The sequence below is a fragment of the Mesoplodon bidens genome (genome assembly GCF_964165515.1).
Source record: "Mesoplodon bidens genome assembly, chromosome: 11".
Classification (NCBI taxonomy): Eukaryota; Metazoa; Chordata; class Mammalia; order Artiodactyla; family Ziphiidae; genus Mesoplodon; species Mesoplodon bidens.
Window position 1 is genome coordinate 47,660,084 of NC_138167.1, and position 18,980 is coordinate 47,679,063.

The following is an 18,980-nucleotide window of genomic DNA, read 5'->3' on the forward strand; positions in this document are numbered from 1 at the left end:
AGGAAGATACTACATGGGTGGGGGCGAGGAGCCACTAATAGCTACAGTGGAAGGAAATACTGATTCCGGTATGCAAAGGCATCTTTGAGAAATTGGGGAGAGGAAAAGAGGGGTCAGAAAAGGCTGGAGGGCAAAACGAGAGAAGAATGGAGAGGATTGGGTTGGGTGGAGGTGGTCTCTGCAAACCAGGCTGGAACCCAGCACAATAAATAGTTTTATTTACAACAACCAAACTTGTGGCTTTTTATCCACGTTTCAGTGCAAATTATTTACACACTGATGAGGAGGCAGGACAGGAAGGGGGTAGGAGGTGGCTGAGGGAGGCATGGCTGGCAGCTGTTCAATGGCTCCACGACAGAGGCTGGAAGAATGGGGATATTTCTGCGGGGTCCCCCAACCTCATGTTCCACGTCACCACAGCTGGCCTTTCACCCTGGAACCTCCCGCTTCAGCTGTAGGTGGGGAGGACAAAGGCCCTGATGCTCAGGTGTGTGTTCAGGGTCTGCACCCTTGGCAGGAGAATGGGAAGGGCATGTGGGGACCTGGAAAAAACGGAGGATAAAGGAGAGGGAGAGAGGCAGGCAGGTTGCTGGCGCGGTGGAGGAGACAGAGCTACACGTCAGGAGCTGACGCTGATGGAGGAGGGGACGAATCCTTCTCCCACCTCCTGGCCAAGCAGGGGGCAGTGCAACAAGGGGTCTCCCGCGGAGATGGAGGGAGGTAGGTCCGGGGCAGGTCAGTCAGGATGGCAAGAGGGTTCATGCCGCCCCAGGCAAGTGGTTTCAGGAGTCCCCAGGTAGGAGGAGGTGGGAGAAATGATCGGATACGTAGGAGTCGCGGAGTGTGGCTGAAGGGGCTGGGTGGGCGAGGATCGGGCGGGGTCTTAGGTGCCAGCGAATCTGTTTGGGGGTGGGCTTGACGAGAACGCTCCTAGGGGTGAGTCCGCGCAGCGCCTCACAGGCACTCGTGCAGTACGCGAGTGTGCGTGCAGTTGCGGCAGCTGACGTGGCAGCACCAGTGGAAGGTGCAGTTGCAGCGCTCGGTGACGCGCTGCGTGCGCGTGCGGTGGCCCCGGCCACAGCAGAGCAGCTCGCAGCCGTCCAGCGCGGGCGACGAGCTGTTGCAGGCGCGCCCTGCCGTGCCCGCTGTACCCAGGCGTCCGCTGTATGTGCAGAAGTTGGGCGATTTCTCGAAGTAGACGAGATCGTGGGGGGAGGGAGGCTTGTGAGCGGGGTCCTCGGGCTCGAGGCGCAGCAGTTCGGCCCGCGAGGCACGGTTGTTGCCGCGATTGCCGTACAGGACGCGCGAGGCGCCGTCGAAGCGGTCCCGCAGCACGTCGCCCACGGCGCGCAGCGTGGGCAGCCGCATCCAGCACGTGCGCACCGTGCACGAGCCAGACATCCCGTGGCACTTGCACTCCTGGCGCATCTCGGAGAACACGGTCTGGGGGAAACGGAGAAGAAAGGGTGTTCCAGGGCACTGTCAGAGTCAGGGCCACCTTCCCAGATACCGCCCCCTCCCGGACGTCGCCGGAACCTCAGCAAAGGCCCAGGCCTAGCCGCGCACAGAGGAAGGGAGGCGCGAAATGTCCCGCAGAGATCTGGACACTGAGCCCAACTCTGCTCCACCCGGCGAATCTGTCTCTGCCTCTCAACCTGGTTTTTTGAACCTGTACAGTGGAGGGGCTGTAGGCAATACAGTCTATGGGTTACATGACTTCTAACCTCTCCGTTGTCAGGCATTATCTCTTTCATTCTCTGGCTTCCTTCCAAGCAAGCCTCCGCGTCCTCCGGACGCCCTCGCCTGGCTCCTTACCCTAACCCCTGACCTTATCACCGACCGTTACTTCCCAAGTTCGAGGTTAGCCTCTGCGAGGGACTCCGAGAACCCTGCCATTCCGTTTCGGGTGCGGTGACCCTCAAGCCCGCTCACCGTGCGGCCCGCCTCGTTGTTGTGAAGGTTCATGAGGAAGCGCAGGTCCCGCCCCTTCTCCCCGGAGTCCACAAACTCCCGGCCAAAGAGGCGGCCGAAGTCGATGTTGTCGCTGCAGCCCCCCCAGTGCCAATCGGGGCCCCCAGGACCGCGCCGCCGGTAGTCGCACGTGCAGGACTCGATGGAGCCCTCCGAGCAGGAGCGCGCCACCGAATGGGTGACCCCGGCCGAGGTGATGGCGAAGATAAATGCTGTTTCCCGACAGCCTGTTGGGGAAGGGAGCGGGGATCAGCTAGGGGGCACGTGGGGGTGCAGCAGGCACCTTCAGTAGAGGGCTTGGGACCCTTGAGTCCCACGCCTCAAATCCTTCCTTAGATTCCTGAAAGCCCGGCGACCGGCTGTGTTGGGAAGCTGGTCTCACGGAGAAAGCAAGTGCGTGGGCACGCAACCACGTCCACGCTTGTAATCACACGTTACTGAGACTCAGGGAGCATTCTGGCTTCTCGGTGGAAGTGGGGCAGCCCCAGAGAGAAAAGCCGGAAAGAGGGGAGTGGAAGAATTCTGCACCGCCAAGACCTCTCCGCAGCCCAAACTTTCGGCCCGGCCCTCGTCAGCGATGCAAGACTTGCTGGGCTGGAGGTAAGAGACGCCCGCAGAGACCAGCTTTGAGAGGGGCTGAGGGACAGCAGTGGCCAGCCAGCGTCCACGACTCGGAACTCCCTTTCTCTGGGGCAGTGGCTCAGAAAAGTTAGCTTCGTGCCCGAGGTGCACGGCTTGAAAGCCCCTGGTAAAACGAGTCTGGCCCAGAGCTAGTGCTGGCATGAAGCTCTTGGCGGGTGGATCGTGTGACCATTTAGGTGCCCCGGACATCTTCCCTGCACTTGCCCGCCCCTGCCCTGGGGGTGACCGTGCGTTCCCCTGGTCCAGGAAGCGTCACCTTCCTGGGTACCTACCTCGGTTGACGATCTTGCCGAAGAGGTGGGGCCCTGAAGCTGTGGGACAGTTCCAGCGGCGGTTCCGGAACTGCCACTTGCACTCTCGCACAGCGCTCTGCAGCCCCCCGCTCACACTGTGCAGGATCCCCGGGTTCTGGCGGATCAGCCGCCTCTGTTTGCGGCTCAGCAGCTGCAGACTGGGCTCGAGTACCAGTTGCAGACTCTTGGAGTCGGTCAGCAGGTTCGTGGAGGAGGCTACGTTCACGATGCCCCTGGTGAGACGCATGATAGGAGCTCAAGCTCTGGAAGGGGACCTGCACCCTAACAAGAAAGGTCATGCCCACTCTGTCCTTTTCCTGGAGCTATTTGCTGGTGAGAGCGGCGGGAGATCAATAGCAAGGTAACAGTTCCGCGCTCCCAGGCTCACTAGTTTGAAAGGACTTGGCGTCCAGAGTTTTGTGTTCCCAGGGATCTTAAGGCTGCTCGGGGCCCTGCACCCGGAGCTGGACAGCAGAGGCACGGAGAACCGGAGACTAGATATTCACCTTGGTTCTCAGAGCCTGCTTCCGGGCAGCCTGGCGAGCAAATCCTGGCCTGCCATCCATGCCCACCCAAGGCGTGAAATGCTTGGGAGTTCCGCCCTCTACTTGGCTTCTTTCTGAGTGCACGCCTGCCCTTTCTCTCCCGAGGCTGGGAAACCTGTGGTGTGACTACCGCCGTGAGGCTCGGTCTGGGGCTCTTGGAATAAGGGCGGTGCTAGATGGGAGTGGGCTCCCTGGCTGGAGTATCGTGGGCCACCGGGCAGACCATTCACCCCACTTAAGCAGAGCTGGATCCTCTGGAGCAGCTCCGCCCCAGAGCGCCCCTCGGTGTCTCAAAGGGAAGTCAGAGCGCTGGAGGGAGCCTGTCTGCGGACGGATCCCAGAGCGTGGGAGCTGGATGGGGCTGGCCCCTGGCTCTGTGCCCCGAGACAAGTGGCGACCCCGCACCAGCTCACTTACCACCATCGGCCACTGCTGTTGGCGGCCAGGGCTGCAGGCAGAGCGGCCAGCGCCAGCAACAGCGTAGCGGAAACCCAGCCAGGCAGCAGCGCCCAGCGCCCCATGGCCTGCCCGGCCTTGCCCGCTCTGTGCTGCAGTTGGGGCGGCTTTGGCTGCTGCCCGCGGCGGTGGGACGGGACGCGGCGGTGGCGGCTGTGGCGAGAGTCCGCAGTCTGGCTCTAACAGCCCCGGGGGCGGGCGACGGGCTGCATGGCTCGCGGTCCCAGCTGGTGGGCTGAGGCAGCCACGGCGGGCGGCACCGCCTCTTATAGTTGCGGCGCTGGCTGAAGTGACGATAGGAGGCTGCCCCGCCGGGCCGCACTGTGGCACCAGGGCACACCGGTCAGGGGCGCAGACAATGGGCAGCGAGCGGGGCCGTGGCTCCCGCCCGTCTGAGCCGAGAGCTGACGGGCTGGCCGTCGGGGCTCACCCCCGCCCCCTACCCGGTGGCTCCCGCCTCCGGACCTGCACTGGCCGCCGACCCCTCCCCTTGGGACGCCCTCCCACGCGCGCCCGCCTCACTCCTCTCCGCGTCCGGAGCCCGTCGGGGGCCAGCGTCCGCCAGGGGGCGCGGCGACTAGTGTGCTGCGGGGACAAACTGCCAGGAGCTCAACCGCTTCGCTGCCTGCTGTGGGGCTGTCCCCTCGACGTCACCCCTGTCCCCGCCGGCGTCTCCTCTCTCCCCCATCCTGAGTGGAAGAAGGAAAGCTGTGGTTCTGGACAGCGACTCTGGGGAGATACCTCCCCTCCCAGGAACCCCCGACGGCTGGACAGGGAAGGAAAAGGGGGAGACTGGGGTGGGGCTGGGGCTGTGGTCAGGGAAATCCCAGGGGTGGGTTGGGAGATGCGCTGACCACACAGAGCCCCACCATGGAGAGGGGCCTGAGGCAGTGGCAGTCTGTGCTTGTGGGGTGGGCTGGAAGGAGTGCACAAGTGGCTACGTGTGTGCGTGCTAAGTGGGATAGTGCAAATGAGACTCCGGGTGAGAATATGCGTGAGTGTGTTCTGAGAGCGCACACTCACGGTGGCCTCGTGCACAGAAAATCCGTGTTCTGAAGAGGGATGTTAGGAGCCTTTCTCAGGAATCTTGGAACTTAGCTCAGGTCAGAAAGGGTCATCTAGTCGTCTTGTCACCACCTGGGGCAGTGCATCATCTCCTAGGTGTCAGGAAGGAGGTGGCAGCTACGTCAGGAGATACCCAGAAGGTTGGCCGATGAATAAAGAGTGTCTGGAACTGTGTGCTGAGGTGGGCGGATGAGTGGGAGATTAAATATGCATAGGTGTGTCACTCTCACCCGGTGTACCTCGTGTCATCCTATAGTGTGTCACCCTGTGGCATGTGTCAGCCTGTGCATGTCACTGGGGGAGGGGCGACTAAGCCTGTAACCAAGGTGGTGTCAAGATGGATGAGGCCTGGAGTGGCAGCGTCTCTGAGGACTAGACTCAGAAAGGAAGGGCAGTGGAGCAGATGTCAGGGGTGTACATGGAGGGGCTGCTGGCTAAACTGAACCCAGAAGAGGGAACTTGTGTCTCCAAGTTTCTGCTTCTTTCTGATTTTTTCTGCCAGGTTTCTGTCTTCTCCCCCAAAACTCTGGCTCTCTTCACTCTCACCATGCCAGGATACCTAGAGCACCTGCGACCATCTCTACGAGTCCTGGGAGTCCCTCCTCCTAGGACTCCATCTCAGCCTCAAGGCCACCTCTGCCTCCTATCGAAGAAGTGGCAGCTGTTCCCTATATGGGGCATAGGGGGCACTGCCAGCCTGGTTATCATGCCCCACCACCACACACAGATGGCCCCTGGAAGACGGAGGATCTCCTCCTTTACGTCTCTCCTCTCTCTGCATTTTACGGAGGAAAAACTACATTGGGCAGTTATCCAAGGGCCACGCAGCTAACGAGGGAATAAATGGTAGAGCCAGGTTAAAACCCAGACTGTTTTGACTCAAAGCCCATGCTCTTTCACCTTACTGGCTGCTTGTGACTGTGCAGCAATAGCAGGCGGGGAGCTCTTCCTGAAATTGGCAGATAAAGAAAAATGGTCTTTAGGATCTTCCTGCCTCTCCTTTTTTTTAAAAAAATTATTTATTTCTTTGGCTGCACCAGGTCTTAGTTGCGGCATGTGGGATCTAGTTCCCTGACTAGGGGTCAAACCTGGGCCCCTGCATGTGGAGCGTGGCGTCTTAACCACTGGACCACCGGGGAAGTCCCCTGCCTCTCTCTTTTTTTTTTAAAAACATCTTTATTGGAGTATAATTGCTTTACCGTGTTGTGTTAGTTTCTGCTTTATAACAAAGTGAATCAGCTATACATATACCTATGTCCCCATATCTCCTCCCTCTTGCGTCTCCCTCCCATCCTCCCTATCCCACCCCTCTAGGTGGTCACAAAGCACCGAGCTGATTGCCTCCCTTTTTGATCCTCTCTTTTTCATCTCCTCTGCCTTTAGGATGATTTTTGACTGAGCAATGTACCCAGGCCTCATCCTAGAGGGTTCCAAGTCCCAGAAATGGTCAGGCCTCCCCTCCAATGCAGGGAAATCACTCTAAGAAATAAATGCCTGCTAAGTTTAATTAACCTTCCTGAGGCACTTGCATTTTTTTTTTTTTTTTCTGTACGCGGGCCTCTCACTGTTGTGGCCTCTCCCATTGTGGAGCACGGGCTCCGGACGCGCAGGCTCAGCGGCCATGGCTCATGGGCCCAGCCGCTCCGTGGCATGTGGAATCTTCCCGGACTGGGGCATGAACCCGTGTCCCCTGCATCGGCAGGCGGACTCTCAACCACTGTGCCACCAGGGAAGCCTGGGCACTTGCATTTTAAAAGAGATGCATATTAACACAAATGAAGCCTGATGGAGGTTATTTTTGAGGGGAATGTATTTTCCAGGCCCTTTGCCCAGTCCAGCATGCTTGTCCCCTCCAAGGATTTGACCCCGAGGGACAAGGTGTACTGGCCCAGCATCTTCCACAGGTCTAAAAGCCAGTGGCCTCTGCAGAGGCCACCCAGCACAGATGGCTCAAGTAAATAGACAGTGTACCATGGGCAGCTTGTCCTTTGTCCCTTAGGAGTTTCTTCCCACTGAGGCCTGGGTCACATCTTTTGGCTTGGTGGGTTGATAAAGCCCCATGGAGGAGGGAGCTGGGCTCAAAGACAGGGCAGTCCTGTCTGTGGCCACTGGTGACAAGCAGAGGTGGGAAGAGAGGAAAGAAGGATTCAGTATCCTTTGTTCCACCATTCCACCCACCAGGAATAGTGGGGAAGGGTGGGAGGGCTCTAGGTCTGGTAACACTCTGTATGACCTGGCCCAAATTTCTATTTAGATCAAATCGTCGGTCTATCAACTGTCCTCTCCTTCTTTCCTGCATCATCAGTTTACCTCTCTACTGGATCATACCCATCAGCATACAAATATGTTGTAATGTCTCCCATCTAAAAAACTCCAAAACTTTGTTTGACTTCACATTACCACCCAATGTTGCCCCATTTCTCTGCTGTCTTTTTTTTTATATATATAAACTTATTTTTGGCTGCATTGTGTCTTCATTGCCATGCAAGGTCTTTCTCTAGTTGTGGCGAGCGGGGACTACTCCTCGTTGAGGTGTGCGGGCTTCTCATTGCGGTGGCTTCTCTTGCTGTGGGGCACGGGCTTCAGTAGTTGTGGCACGTGGGCTCAGTAGTAATGGCTCGTGGGCTCTAGAGCGCCCGCTCAGTAGCTGTGGCGCACGGGCTTAGTTGCTCTGCGGCATGTGGGATCTTCCCGGACCAGGGCTTGAACCCGTGCCCCCTGCACTGGCAGGCGGATTCTTAACCACTGCGCCACCAGGGAAGCCCCTCTCTGCTGTCTTTTTACTGCAGAACTCAGAAGTGTTGCTTTAATCACCAGTGCCGGTTTCTTTTCTTTATTCTCTCTTTCCACCACCCTAATCACACCTTCTAACCCACTACATTTCCTTATCAAAATCATCCATGACCTTCATTTTGCTCTACAATCAAATCTCAGTTCTCATCCTAACAAACTTCTTAGGAATAGCAGACAAAGTTGAACACTTCCTCCTTAAAATATTCTCTCTTGATTTCTGGAACACCGTTCCTATCTCGCTGGCTGCTCACCTTCTCAGTCTCTTTATCTGGTTCCACCTTTGTACGCAATTTCTACGTAACTCATTGGACTGCACCCCAGTTCAATCTGGAGCTTCTTCTCAGTCTACACTCACTCCTTTGGTGAACTATCCAGTCTCATGCTCCCTACTTTTATCTCTGGCCCTGAACTCTGGACTTGCATATCTAACACTTGAATAAACACCTCAAAATGTACAATGTCCAAAACTGAACTCCCACTTCTTCCCTTGCACCTGCTCTTTTTTCAGTCATCCCCATCCCAGTAAATGGCAACTCCATCCTTTCAGTTGCTCAGGACAAGAATCTTAGAGCCATCCTTGACTCATCTGTTTTCTTATAATCTGTGTCAAATCAGTAAAAAAAGAAAAGAAAAAAGTCCTGCCCTTCTGTCTTCAAAATATATGTAGAATCTGATCCATTCTTACCATTCCACTTCTACAACACTGGTCAGAGCCACCATCATATGTCTCTCGTGTACTATTGCAATAGCCTCCTAACAACTCTCCCTGCCCCAGTCCTTGGGCCCCATTGTCTATTTTCCACACAGCAGCCAGAGCCATTCCTTCCAAAACAAAGTAAGATCGTTTCATTCTCTGCTCAGAATTTTCCAGTGATTCCCTATCTCACTCAAAGGAAAAGGCAAAATCTTTATTTTGCCTACAAGGCCCTATATAATCTGACCCTGCTCCTTCCTTGTCCTCTAACTTCATTGCCTACCACTGTCTCCCCTGTGGGTTCCTCCCTCCAGCCACACCGGCCTCCTTGCTAATTCCTTGAACGTACCAAGTAACTGTCTGTCCCAAGATCTTTGCACCTGCTTTTCTGTCTTCTGGAATGCCCTTCCTCAGCTATCTCCATGAATTTGTTCCTTCCCTTTTCCTCCCCCTGTATAAAATGTAATTCCACTACCTATCTCATGTACCCTGCTTTATTTTTCTTTGTATCACTTTTGACCATGGATAATTTTAAAGGCTTAAAGTAGAAAATTAGTAGCAAGCCACCGCCCCCCTTGAAATAGAAATGAGAGAGATATGTCAGAGGGGAGAGAGGCTTTACCTTGATGGGGTCTGGGGAGGAAGCAGGGGACCAGGGCTGAGAGTTATGGGCAGAGGAGCCTACCTTCCTTTGAAGCACCAGCAGGTGGCACTATCTCCTTGGGCTGGGAAGGCATCAGTCTCTGGTAGAGAAGGGGGCAAAGTTCTGTCGAGGGTAATCTCACAGATATGTTGGGGCCAACTGCTGAATGTGGGGGCGGTTTCTCGGGAGTCCAGCGTAGTCGGGCTGCGGAACCTCTGGTGCCTCCGGGTGGTGGCCTACGGTGCTGCAGCAGAAGGCGTGAGAGGCGGAGGGTGGGCAGCGCAGCTGAGCTCACCGCCGCCGCGGGCGCATCCATCCCTCCAGGGCCTATAATTTGGGTTCCCCAGGCCTGGCCGCCCCTATCAGCGGCTCAGCAATAGATGAGTCACCCGGGACCCTGGGCCAAGGCAAACACGGGGTGGGGGGAGGAGGGGGAGGAAGAGGAGGAGGCTTTCGAGACTGTACTCAACTTTAGCCGACGCCTCAGTTGCTCGATCCCCCAATCTCTCTTTTCTTTGACCCCCGCCCTATAGGGCCCCAGTGTTCTTCTCAGATTGCTCTCGACGTGCCCATCCCCATGATGGGAAGGCAGCCCCCTACCCTTCCCATTGAGGGGAAGGGGGACCAGCTTGCTCCCATTTCCCTCCCTGAAGCAATGACAGTCCCTCACTTTCCCCCTGCTGTCATGGCCCCAGCCCTTGTCAAGGTCTCTCTGGTTCCCGCCCCTCTCCTTTCCTGGAGCTGGCCGCGTGCTTGGGGTATTAGGCAATGGGTGTGTACCCGCAGCCCTCTCCAGGCCCCGCCTGCCACACCACCCTCCAGCCGCCTGCGGGTCAGTGCTCAGGCCAGCCGGTCGGGCCAAGGGCACTGGGGGCCAGCTCAGGCCACCCAGTCTGCCTGCCTGTGGCCTCATGTCCCAGAGCTGGGCTTCTGCGGGGAGAGGGAACAGGAGTGTGGGTCCTTGGACTTGGGGTAGGCCAGCTTGGGGAGCCCTGGGGTCACTAAGAAGTTGGAATCTGTGGTAGTAGTTCTGACCCTGGCCCTTCCTTGGCACCTGACTGACTATACTGCAGCCCAACAAGGGTAGAATAAGAAGGAACAGTCTGAAACCTGAGGGAGACCTGGAGACACATGGAGAAATACGAGTGTCCAAGAGGTCCCCCTGTGGGAGAAGAGGGGCATAGGAAAACTCGTCCCCCCTCCAGGGACCTAGGTAAACTTCCAGGCTGACATCCAGGGAGAAGGACAAGGACACTGGTGAGGATCACTGAATCCAGGTGTAAGTACAAAAGCTACTGAGACAGGGTGCAGATTCTGGTGGCCTCAAAAGCCACACACGGTTTGGTTCTTGGCCCCTAAACAGGAAAGAGGGGCAAGAGCTCTAGGGCTCCTTCTCCTATACTCCCCTCTCCCCCAGAGGTAGGGAAGCAGAGAAAAGCAAGCAACCCTCTGTGGTCACAGCTGTCCAGTGTCAGGACCACGGCGCTTTCACCTCCCTAGCCTGCTTGAGGCCTGGCACATAAAGGTGATTAATACACATCCCAACAGATGAAAGTCATTAATCTCCCTCAGACAGCTTCGCCCCCTAGACATCAATGCCCTCTGCAGCACGGGGCAGGACCTGCAGCCACACAGACTGCAGTCTGGCTGCCCAGCAGAGCTGCATGGCCACTACCAAGGAGGCGATGACTGGGGCTGTGGGTTTCAGCCCCGTGGCTCTGCTTCCCCGGGGGGCCTGTCTCTGAGTCAACGTGCCAGCCTTGGGCGCGCGGGGCCAGCGGTGCCTTGGGCTGCGGTCTGGCAGGGGCGGGGGGCGGCTGGGAAGCCTGGGGCCCCTCTCTGGCAAAAATAGCCCACAGTGGTTAGAGCTGGGAGGGTGAGTCAGGCAGGAGCGCAGTGGCGCCTAACCCCTTCGCTGCCACTGGGGCTCCCTAAGGTGGTTTGCCTCCGTATGTGCAACCCAGGGTCAGGCTCTTTCCCTGGCTGTCCTTGGGCGGGGCTCAGCTTGGGATCCCGAGGCCCTCCTCATTCCACGTGAAGCAAGTCTGAGAGTCTGGAGCAGGAATATGGGCCACGCGGAGTGCAGTGCAGACCCGGGATCCTAGGAAGGGCAGGAGACCTCTGCTGGCAAGGATGACTGTAAGCCAAGGGAAGTATTGGGGCAGGCTGAAGATCTCTGGAGCTACCCGAGCCGCTGCTAAAGCCAAACTCTGAGGCCAGAGCTGACCCCTCCCAAGGGGCAGGCGTAGGGCTCGGAGGTGGGTGGAAGCCAAGCCACCCAGAAGGGAGCTGCTCCTGCCGGCTCCGATTGCCCTGCAGTGTGCTCTCTCTGAGGGCTGTACCCAAGACTGTCCAGCGACAAAAGCTCGATCTCAGCTCCATCTTCATCTTCTCAAGGGCACCTTGCAGCCATCCAGCTATCAGTGGGAAACTGAGGCAAAGAGAAATGACCACTTGGGACCAGGGTCCTGGCTCCCTAGACTGGGTCACTGCACCCTTCTTGCAGCCTGGGCGGTCCCAGAGCAGGTGAGCGGAACTCTGGCCACCTCCCCCTTCAGCGGGGCCAAGCCTGAACCCAGGCGTCGGGGGAGAGGGTGTGTGTGTGCGCTGGGAGGAGGAGGGGGAGCGGCTGGGCTCCCCGGGTCATGGCGGGGGGTGCGAGGAGTGGGGTGGGGATGCCCCGGGCTCGGGGAGGGACCGCAGCTCTGTCAGCCGCGGCAGAGCTGCCGGTGAGCTCGGCGCGAGTAGAGCCAGGGCCCCCAGTTCTTTGCTCGCCCGCTTGCTAGCTTTCTCGATCACTCCCTCCCTTCCTCCCTCCCTTCCTCCCGGCGGCCGCGGCGGCGCTGGGGAAGCGGCGAAGAGGAGTGGCCCTGCCCTGGAAGAATGCGGCTCTGCCGAGGGGGCAGAACCCGACGCAGTCTCCCCACGGTTTGAACAGCCCGAGCCCAGGCTACCCAGCCGCGCCGGTGGCGGACTCCGCACCAGAGCAGCTGGAGGTAATCGGGACCGGGAGAGCAGGGAGGGCAGGGACTCGCACACGGGGACGAGAGGGACACAGTGGCAGTCAGACAGACAGACACGCATCCGCCCACGGGGGCACAGAGATGCGGAGAGAGCCCGGGATTTCGCCAGAGATAAAGACACAGCAAATAAAAGAGTGGCCCCAGATTTGGAGGGCAATGAACGAGAGCAAAGGGGTGGGGACTGAGACTGGGGACCTGGCGGGGACCAGAGGGGCGGTGCTAGGAGGAGGGGAACATGTAGTTAGGAAAGGTGGCAGATGAGGAAGAGGTCTCAGCTTGCGCCACGGTCCCTTTCAGGAGGGAACCAAGGTCCCCTCCCTGACTTTGCCGCACCTGGAGCTTCCCCCCGCTCCCTACTGGGGCTGAAGGGGGCAGAGTGGGATGGGGAGCCCATTTCTCCACCCTTTTCAGAGAAGCTGCTGGCCTTAGACGGCACCTGGAGGCGACACTCCCCCACCCCCGCCCTGCCAGCTGGGGGTGGTGGGGAACCCCCTCCCAATCCTGCCCAGCAGCCCAGGGAGAGGGCGAAGCTGTGTTGGGCAGGGGAAGCCAGTCTTGGGGCCCTTGAAAAGGGAGTGGTGGGCAAGGTAGTGGAGAGCTGTTTGTGAGTCTATACATCTGTTTGCACGTGAGTGTGTCTGTGTGCCAGGCATTGTGTCTGGCTAGATCGGCTCCAGAGCACTAGCATAAGTCCCAGCTTCTAGGCGGGGACTCTTCCTCCAGGGCCCAGGTACTCTGTGAATCAAGGCGTGATCTTTATTGTTTTGCTTGAGGGGGGTGAGAACGGTCGGTGGGGTGGCACTGGTGAGTTAGGAGCCCGAAGTTGGGCATCCTTTGGTTGCCTAGGCGAGCCACCCTATTCCGGAGCCATCCTTAAGTCTCCCTGTCCCGCAGGCCCTGATCGATCTGCCAACCGGGGCCTTCGGGCCCGGGATTCGACATGCGGGAGGAGCCGTGGCCGCGGCCTCCGCCCTCGGGCCTCGCGGGTCTCCTGTTCCTGGCTTTGTGCAGTCGGTGAGCAGTTCCCCTGTCACCCAGCCCACGAGAGGAAGCCCTGGGCTAGAGGCGGGGCGGGAGGAGTCAGAGGGGGCGCGAGGCCTGGACCACAGACCCTCAAATGCCTTCTCGGTTCCCAGGGCCCTAAGCAATGAGATTCTGGGTCTGAAGCTGCCCGGCGAGCCGCCGCTGACCGCCAACACCGTATGCTTGACGCTGTCGGGCCTGAGCAAGCGGCAGTTAGGCCTGTGCCTGCGCAGCCCCGACGTGACGGCGTCCGCGCTTCAGGGCCTGCACATCGCGGTCCACGAGTGTCAGCACCAGCTGCGTGACCAGCGCTGGAACTGCTCGGCGCTCGAGGGCGGCGGCCGCCTGCCGCACCACAGCGCCATCCTCAAGCGCGGTGAGCCTGGCGGGGCGGGTCTGCGCCGCCGCCGGGGCTGGGGGGCGGGGGGCAGGCCGAGGCGAGCGGAGGCGGGAAGGGACGAGTTCACGACTCCGGGAGGGGCCTCTCCGGGAATTCCCCCCGGAGCCGCGCGCGGAGTAGGGTCTGGCCACCCATCTGGGGCCCCGTGCTTCTGACTTCCACCTGCGCACTGCCGGCAAGGCAGCTGGGTCCCTGCTCCCCTACCCTGGGCGCCCCCCCTTTCCTACCTCCGCCCAGCTGATGTGGGCTGCACCTGTGAGCAGGAGATGCCCCCAGCCCTGGAAACTTCAAATGCCCCCCTTCTTCCCCTCCCCCAGTTTTCTGTCCCTCCCTCTCCATGGGACAAGCCCAAGCTGGTGTCCCCAGAGCCTCAGCGGGGGTGGGGTGACGCCCCCAACCGTTTAAGGGTTAAACCTACTCCCCTAATTACTGGGGTTCCCAGGAGCAGAAGGTGGGAACAAAGACCTTGATGGCTTTGAAGCCGGGGAGCATCCCCCTTCTCTGTGCTGTGAGGGCCCCAGGTGGCTCTCACCTGAGCAGGTGAGGAGCGGCTGGAGGGGCGGAGAACAGGTCACTGCGGGGCCTGGTCTGGGGGCCCTGGTCTGAGAGGCAGCCCTGTCTCTTGCCAGGCCATGCCCGAGTTTACTCCCTAGAGGAATAAACATCCATCTCAGGCTCAGCCCAAGGGTGGGGGCAGTACTTTGGGGACCACAGGGTTAATAGGCAGCTGCCATCTTCAGGGGAATTCCCAAGACTTGTGCAAACAGCTTCTCCCCTGGAGGGCTGGGGTTGGAGGATCAGGAGGCTGGGCCAGGAGCCCTGCGTCCTGGGGTGGGAGAGACCTGGCCCCTAGAGAGGTGCTGTCTCTCATCCGCTCAGGGCTCCCGAGAGCCCCTGCCTAGAAGGAAGTGAGGGACCCCCTCCATTTCCACAGGGCCTGGTGTAGGCGAAGGCTTTGATGCCTAAATGAGAAGCATGTCTATCTAAGCCTGGGAAAGGCTTGTCATTCTGAGCCTCTGTGACCCCCAAAACATAACAAAGAAGCCAACATTTTAAGAGGGCCTTAGGGAGAATCACCCACACCTCTCTCCCTCTCCCAGTGTTTTATAGAGTAATAGCAGGTTAGGATAAACATAAAGACCAGTCTTAATGGGCAAATATTAAACTAGAAGCTGGAAAGAGGAAGGACAGCTCCACAGCTCCCGTACTTTGGGGATGTTGGAGTGGTGGAGGGTAGGTTGGTTAAAAGACTGATTAAAATAACCTTGAATTACACACACACACACACACACACACACACACACACACAACCAAAGGACTCTGCTTCCACCCCACCTGCAGGGCTGGGGAATTTCTAAGGCTTTCAGATGTAGAACTAAGTGAACACATCTTCAAAGACCTCAGGGACTCTCTCTTAGTCATCTCTCAACCCCAGGGCTCTTTCCCTTTAGGCTAGCTCTTTCATCCATACCTGAAAATCCCAGACTTACAGAGCAAGAATGGGCCTCAGGGATGATCTCAAACCATCCTCTCCCATTAAAGATGAGGAAACTGAGGCTCTGTGCTTTCGGTTCCCTTACTTCCCGTGTGACTTGCTCCCAAATTACTCAGCTGATAAATGGCAGGATGAGGAGTCAGGAGTTTCTGGAATTGGAGTGTGGCTGTTTATTTCCTTTGGCCTCCTTACTCTCAGCTGCCTGTCAGACTTACCCCTACCATCATAACCTTTTCATCCCCAGGTTTCCGAGAGAGCGCTTTTTCCTTCTCCATGCTGGCTGCTGGGGTCATGCATGCGGTAGCCACAGCCTGCAGCCTGGGCAAGCTGGTGAGCTGCAGCTGCGGCTGGAAGGGCAGTGGCGAGCAGGATCGGCTGAGGGCCAAACTGCTGCAGCTGCAGGCACTGTCCCGGGGCAAGAGTTTTCCCCACTCCCTGCCCAGCCCGGGCCCTGGCTCAGGCCCCAGCCCTGGCCCCCAGGACACATGGGAATGGGGTGGCTGTAACCATGACATGGACTTTGGAGAGAAGTTCTCTCGGGATTTCTTGGATTCCAGGGAAGCTCCCCGGGACATCCAGGCACGAATGCGAATCCACAACAACAGGGTGGGGCGTCAGGTATGTGTGTGCAACTTGCCCTCCGTCTCCCTAGCTTTCGAGGCCTGGCTAGATCTTGGGAGGCACAGCATAGTAAGAGGATGTGGTGGCTGATTGTCACTCACCAGCTGGGTGGCCTGGAGCAGAGCAAGTCACTTAACCTCAGTTTTGCATCTGTAAAAAGAGTCTAATGATACCTACCTTACAGTGTCATTAAGGGTGAGCTAGCAAATAGAGCACCCAGAATAGTGCCTAGTCCTTGGCAGGTGCTCATTACATGGTAGCTATTATTGTAGCTGTCTTCCCTACAGAATTTAGGGGTGCTAGACTCCCTGGTTTAGCAGTGCTCACTCTGGAAAGAGCATTGGACTGGGAGTCAGGACAACTGGCGCTGAGTCCTGTTGCCAGCTAGTTATTGAAGATGGGCAAATTACACTCTGCTTCGGCTTCAGTTCTGCAACCATAAAATGAGGGAGTTGGGCTATTAGCCAGCCTCGAAGTGCCCTTTCTCTTCTGATATTTCCTTGTCATTCTTGCCTCTATTTGTCCCTCTGTGCCCTCTGTTCCCTCCCCTCTCCTGTGCCTCTGTGCTCTGTCCATTTGCTGCCCTCCCCTTTCACCTCTTCCCTGCTGATGCTCTAGGTGGTAATTGAAAACCTGAAGCGGAAATGCAAGTGCCATGGCACATCAGGTAGCTGCCAGTTCAAGACGTGCTGGAGGTCAGCCCCAGAGTTCCGGGTGGTAGGGGCGGCCTTGAGGGAGCGGCTGGGCCGGGCCATCTTCATTGATACTCACAACCGCAACTCTGGAGCCTTCCAACCCCGCCTTCGTCCCCGTCGCCTCTCAGGAGAACTGGTCTACTTTGAGAAGTCTCCTGACTTCTGTGAGCGAGACCCCACCATGGGCTCCCCAGGCACGCGGGGCCGGGCCTGCAACAAGACCAGCCGCCTGCTGGATGGCTGTGGCAGCCTGTGCTGTGGCCGCGGCCACAACATGCTCCGGCAGACACGAGTTGAGCGCTGTCATTGCCGTTTCCACTGGTGCTGCTACGTGCTATGTGATGAGTGCAAGGTCACAGAATGGGTCAACGTATGTAAGTGAGGGTCAGCCTCACTGAGGGCCTGGGGAAGGGGAGGGGCACCTTTGCAGCCTTTTGCTCTGATTTCTGTCCAGGGTCAATCTTGGCCCCTGGAAGCTCAAAGTATCTACCTAGAAACAGCTTTGGGGATGGTAGGGGTCAGGTGGAGTCTGTGATGTGTGGCCTTCTCCCCCACAGTAGGAGGGCCTTGCGGGGGGGGGCTGTCACCCTCTTCTGCTCCTTGAACATCTGAATGGACTAAGATGAAATGAACTGTATGGCCCCCCTCTACCCAACCTGGGGTCCCTTTTACTCTCATTCACACTCCTTTTGGCTGGGGAGTCCCTATAGTTTGACCACTCTTTTCTTTTGAGGGACAGCCCTAGGTATTGTGTGGAGCCATAAGACCTGTATCCAGAAGGAGACCACTCACTCCTATTTGCTGTTCCCAAACTCCTTTACTGCAGCCTGGGCCCCCTCTTAGCGAGTAATGGGAGATGGTTGTAGAGAGGTTTTTCTTAGGGAAGGGACGGAGCACAGGGCACTCAAAAACCCTGAAAGTTGTCTGTCTAGGCCCTTAGGGAAGCTGTCCCCCCAATTCAGATGTTAAAGGGAACCCTCCAAAGGAAGAATTTTACCTAAGATTCTCTGAGCCTCTTTTTCTTTCTTCAGCGGGGGGGTGGGGGTGGGAATGGATAATTTATTGTACCGAGACTTGTTCTTGGTTCTTGTTTGTAACAAAAATAAATTAAGTTACTGGACCGGTGAATACAGATGGTGATATTTCTACCCACACTTGGGATCCCAGTCCTGGATTCTTTGCCGGGTGATTTCTCCTACCCTCCCACACTCAATGACTTTTTGTATATCATGCCTGGTTCCACAAAGGATTTCAGATGGTCTTCAGGTGACCTGGTGACTTTTAGTGTGGTGTGAGGGACTAGAGATGTAAACATAAGCCCTATTTACATTCTCTGTGCCTCAACTCCAAATTTTGCCTTGGTCACTGCCCTAAAACAGGGGTTGGCTTTTCTTTTCCCCCCTGTAAAGGGCTTGATGGTAGATACATTAGGCTTTCGAACTTTGTCGAAACTACTCAACTCTGCCATAATTACTCAAAAGCAGCCATAGAGCATACATAAACAAATGGGCATGACTAGGTCCAATAAAACTTAATTCACAGAAATGGACTGCGGGACCAGATTTGGTCCTCTGGCTGTGGTTTGTTTTGACCCCTACCCTACACACCATGAGGTCACCTCCTTTCTGGGGTTTTTAAGTCCTGCAGATGTCCCAGCATTGAACCTGGACCCAAAAGGGCAGGTTCTTTTCTCTCTGGCTCCAAATCAGAGAACTTGGAGATAGATGCAAGACTAATGGGAAACATATATAAAGGATTCCTACGCTCAAAATTGGAGTTTTTTACTTTGGAAACCAGAAAAACCAGCATGCTCTCCCACTGAATTATTTGCCTAAGTAGTTTGTCTTTCCTTATTCAGAGCTCTTCTGCATTTAATCTTAATAAAACAATGCCTTTATCTTTTAGGAGATAACCATAACTAGAGAAAACAGAGTTTCTTTTATTTCATTTCCGATTTCTTTCTATTCCTAGCCCAGTATCATTGAAAATAAACAATTAGGGCTTCCCTGGTGGCGCAGTGGTTGACAATCCGCCTGCCAATGCGGGGGACACGGGTTCGATCCCTGGCCTGGGAAGATCCCACATGCTGCGGAGTAACTAAGCCCGTGCGCCACAGCTACTGAGTCTGTGCTGTAGAGCCCGCGAGCCACAACTACTGAGCCTGCGTGCCACAACTACTGAAGCCTGCACACCTAGAGCCTGTGCTCCGCTCCGCAACAAGAGAAGCCACCACAATGAGAAGCCCGCACACCACAACGAAGAGGAACCCCCGCTCACCGCAACTAGAGAAAGCGCGTGCGCAGCAATGAAGACCCAACGCAGCCAAAAATTTAAAAAAAATACAATAAATAAATTTATTAAAAAAAAGAAAAGAAACAATTATTTTCAATTCAGAAAAGGAATCTGCATCACAAATTTAGAACTTTACAAATAACTGAATATTTATGGAGTTGCAGGATGCTGACTCTATCAGGTCATCTCCTTGGCTAGGGGATGTAGAAATAGTCCTTTTCACTCCTCTAGGCAATAGCTATATCTGCTACCCAAATTATCCTCAAAATCAGGTGAAATGACGGTAGCATCAGGGTAGCAAGAACCGCAAGGGGTGTTGGTTTAGGGCA

The 18,980-nt window shown here is 56.7% G+C and overlaps 2 protein-coding genes across 3 annotated transcripts; one reads left to right on the forward strand and one right to left on the reverse strand.

Annotated features, from left to right (window-relative positions):
• Positions 1-954: 954 nt before the first annotated feature.
• Positions 955-3,972, reverse strand: WNT1 (Wnt family member 1; the record flags this gene model as incomplete). Its single annotated transcript, XM_081249707.1, has 4 exons — positions 955-1,443; positions 1,933-2,198; positions 2,886-3,139; positions 3,869-3,972. 4 exons carry the CDS (start codon positions 3,970-3,972, stop codon positions 955-957), a joined length of 1,113 nt encoding a protein of 370 aa, XP_081105833.1.
• Positions 3,973-13,023: 9,051 nt separating this feature from the next.
• On the forward strand, positions 13,024-18,454 carry WNT10B (Wnt family member 10B; the record flags this gene model as incomplete). Of its 2 annotated transcripts, XM_081249705.1 has the most annotated exons (5): positions 13,024-13,139; positions 13,262-13,524; positions 15,288-15,661; positions 16,283-16,733; positions 18,331-18,454. In XM_081249705.1, exons 1-5 carry the CDS (start codon positions 13,066-13,068, stop codon positions 18,342-18,344), a joined length of 1,176 nt encoding a protein of 391 aa, XP_081105831.1. In that variant the 5' UTR covers positions 13,024-13,065. The 2 variants fall into 2 exon arrangements, with proteins under 2 accessions (XP_081105831.1, XP_081105832.1); XM_081249706.1 differs by lacking the exon at positions 18,331-18,454 and having other exon boundaries at positions 16,283-16,741.
• Positions 18,455-18,980: the final 526 nt, after the last annotated feature.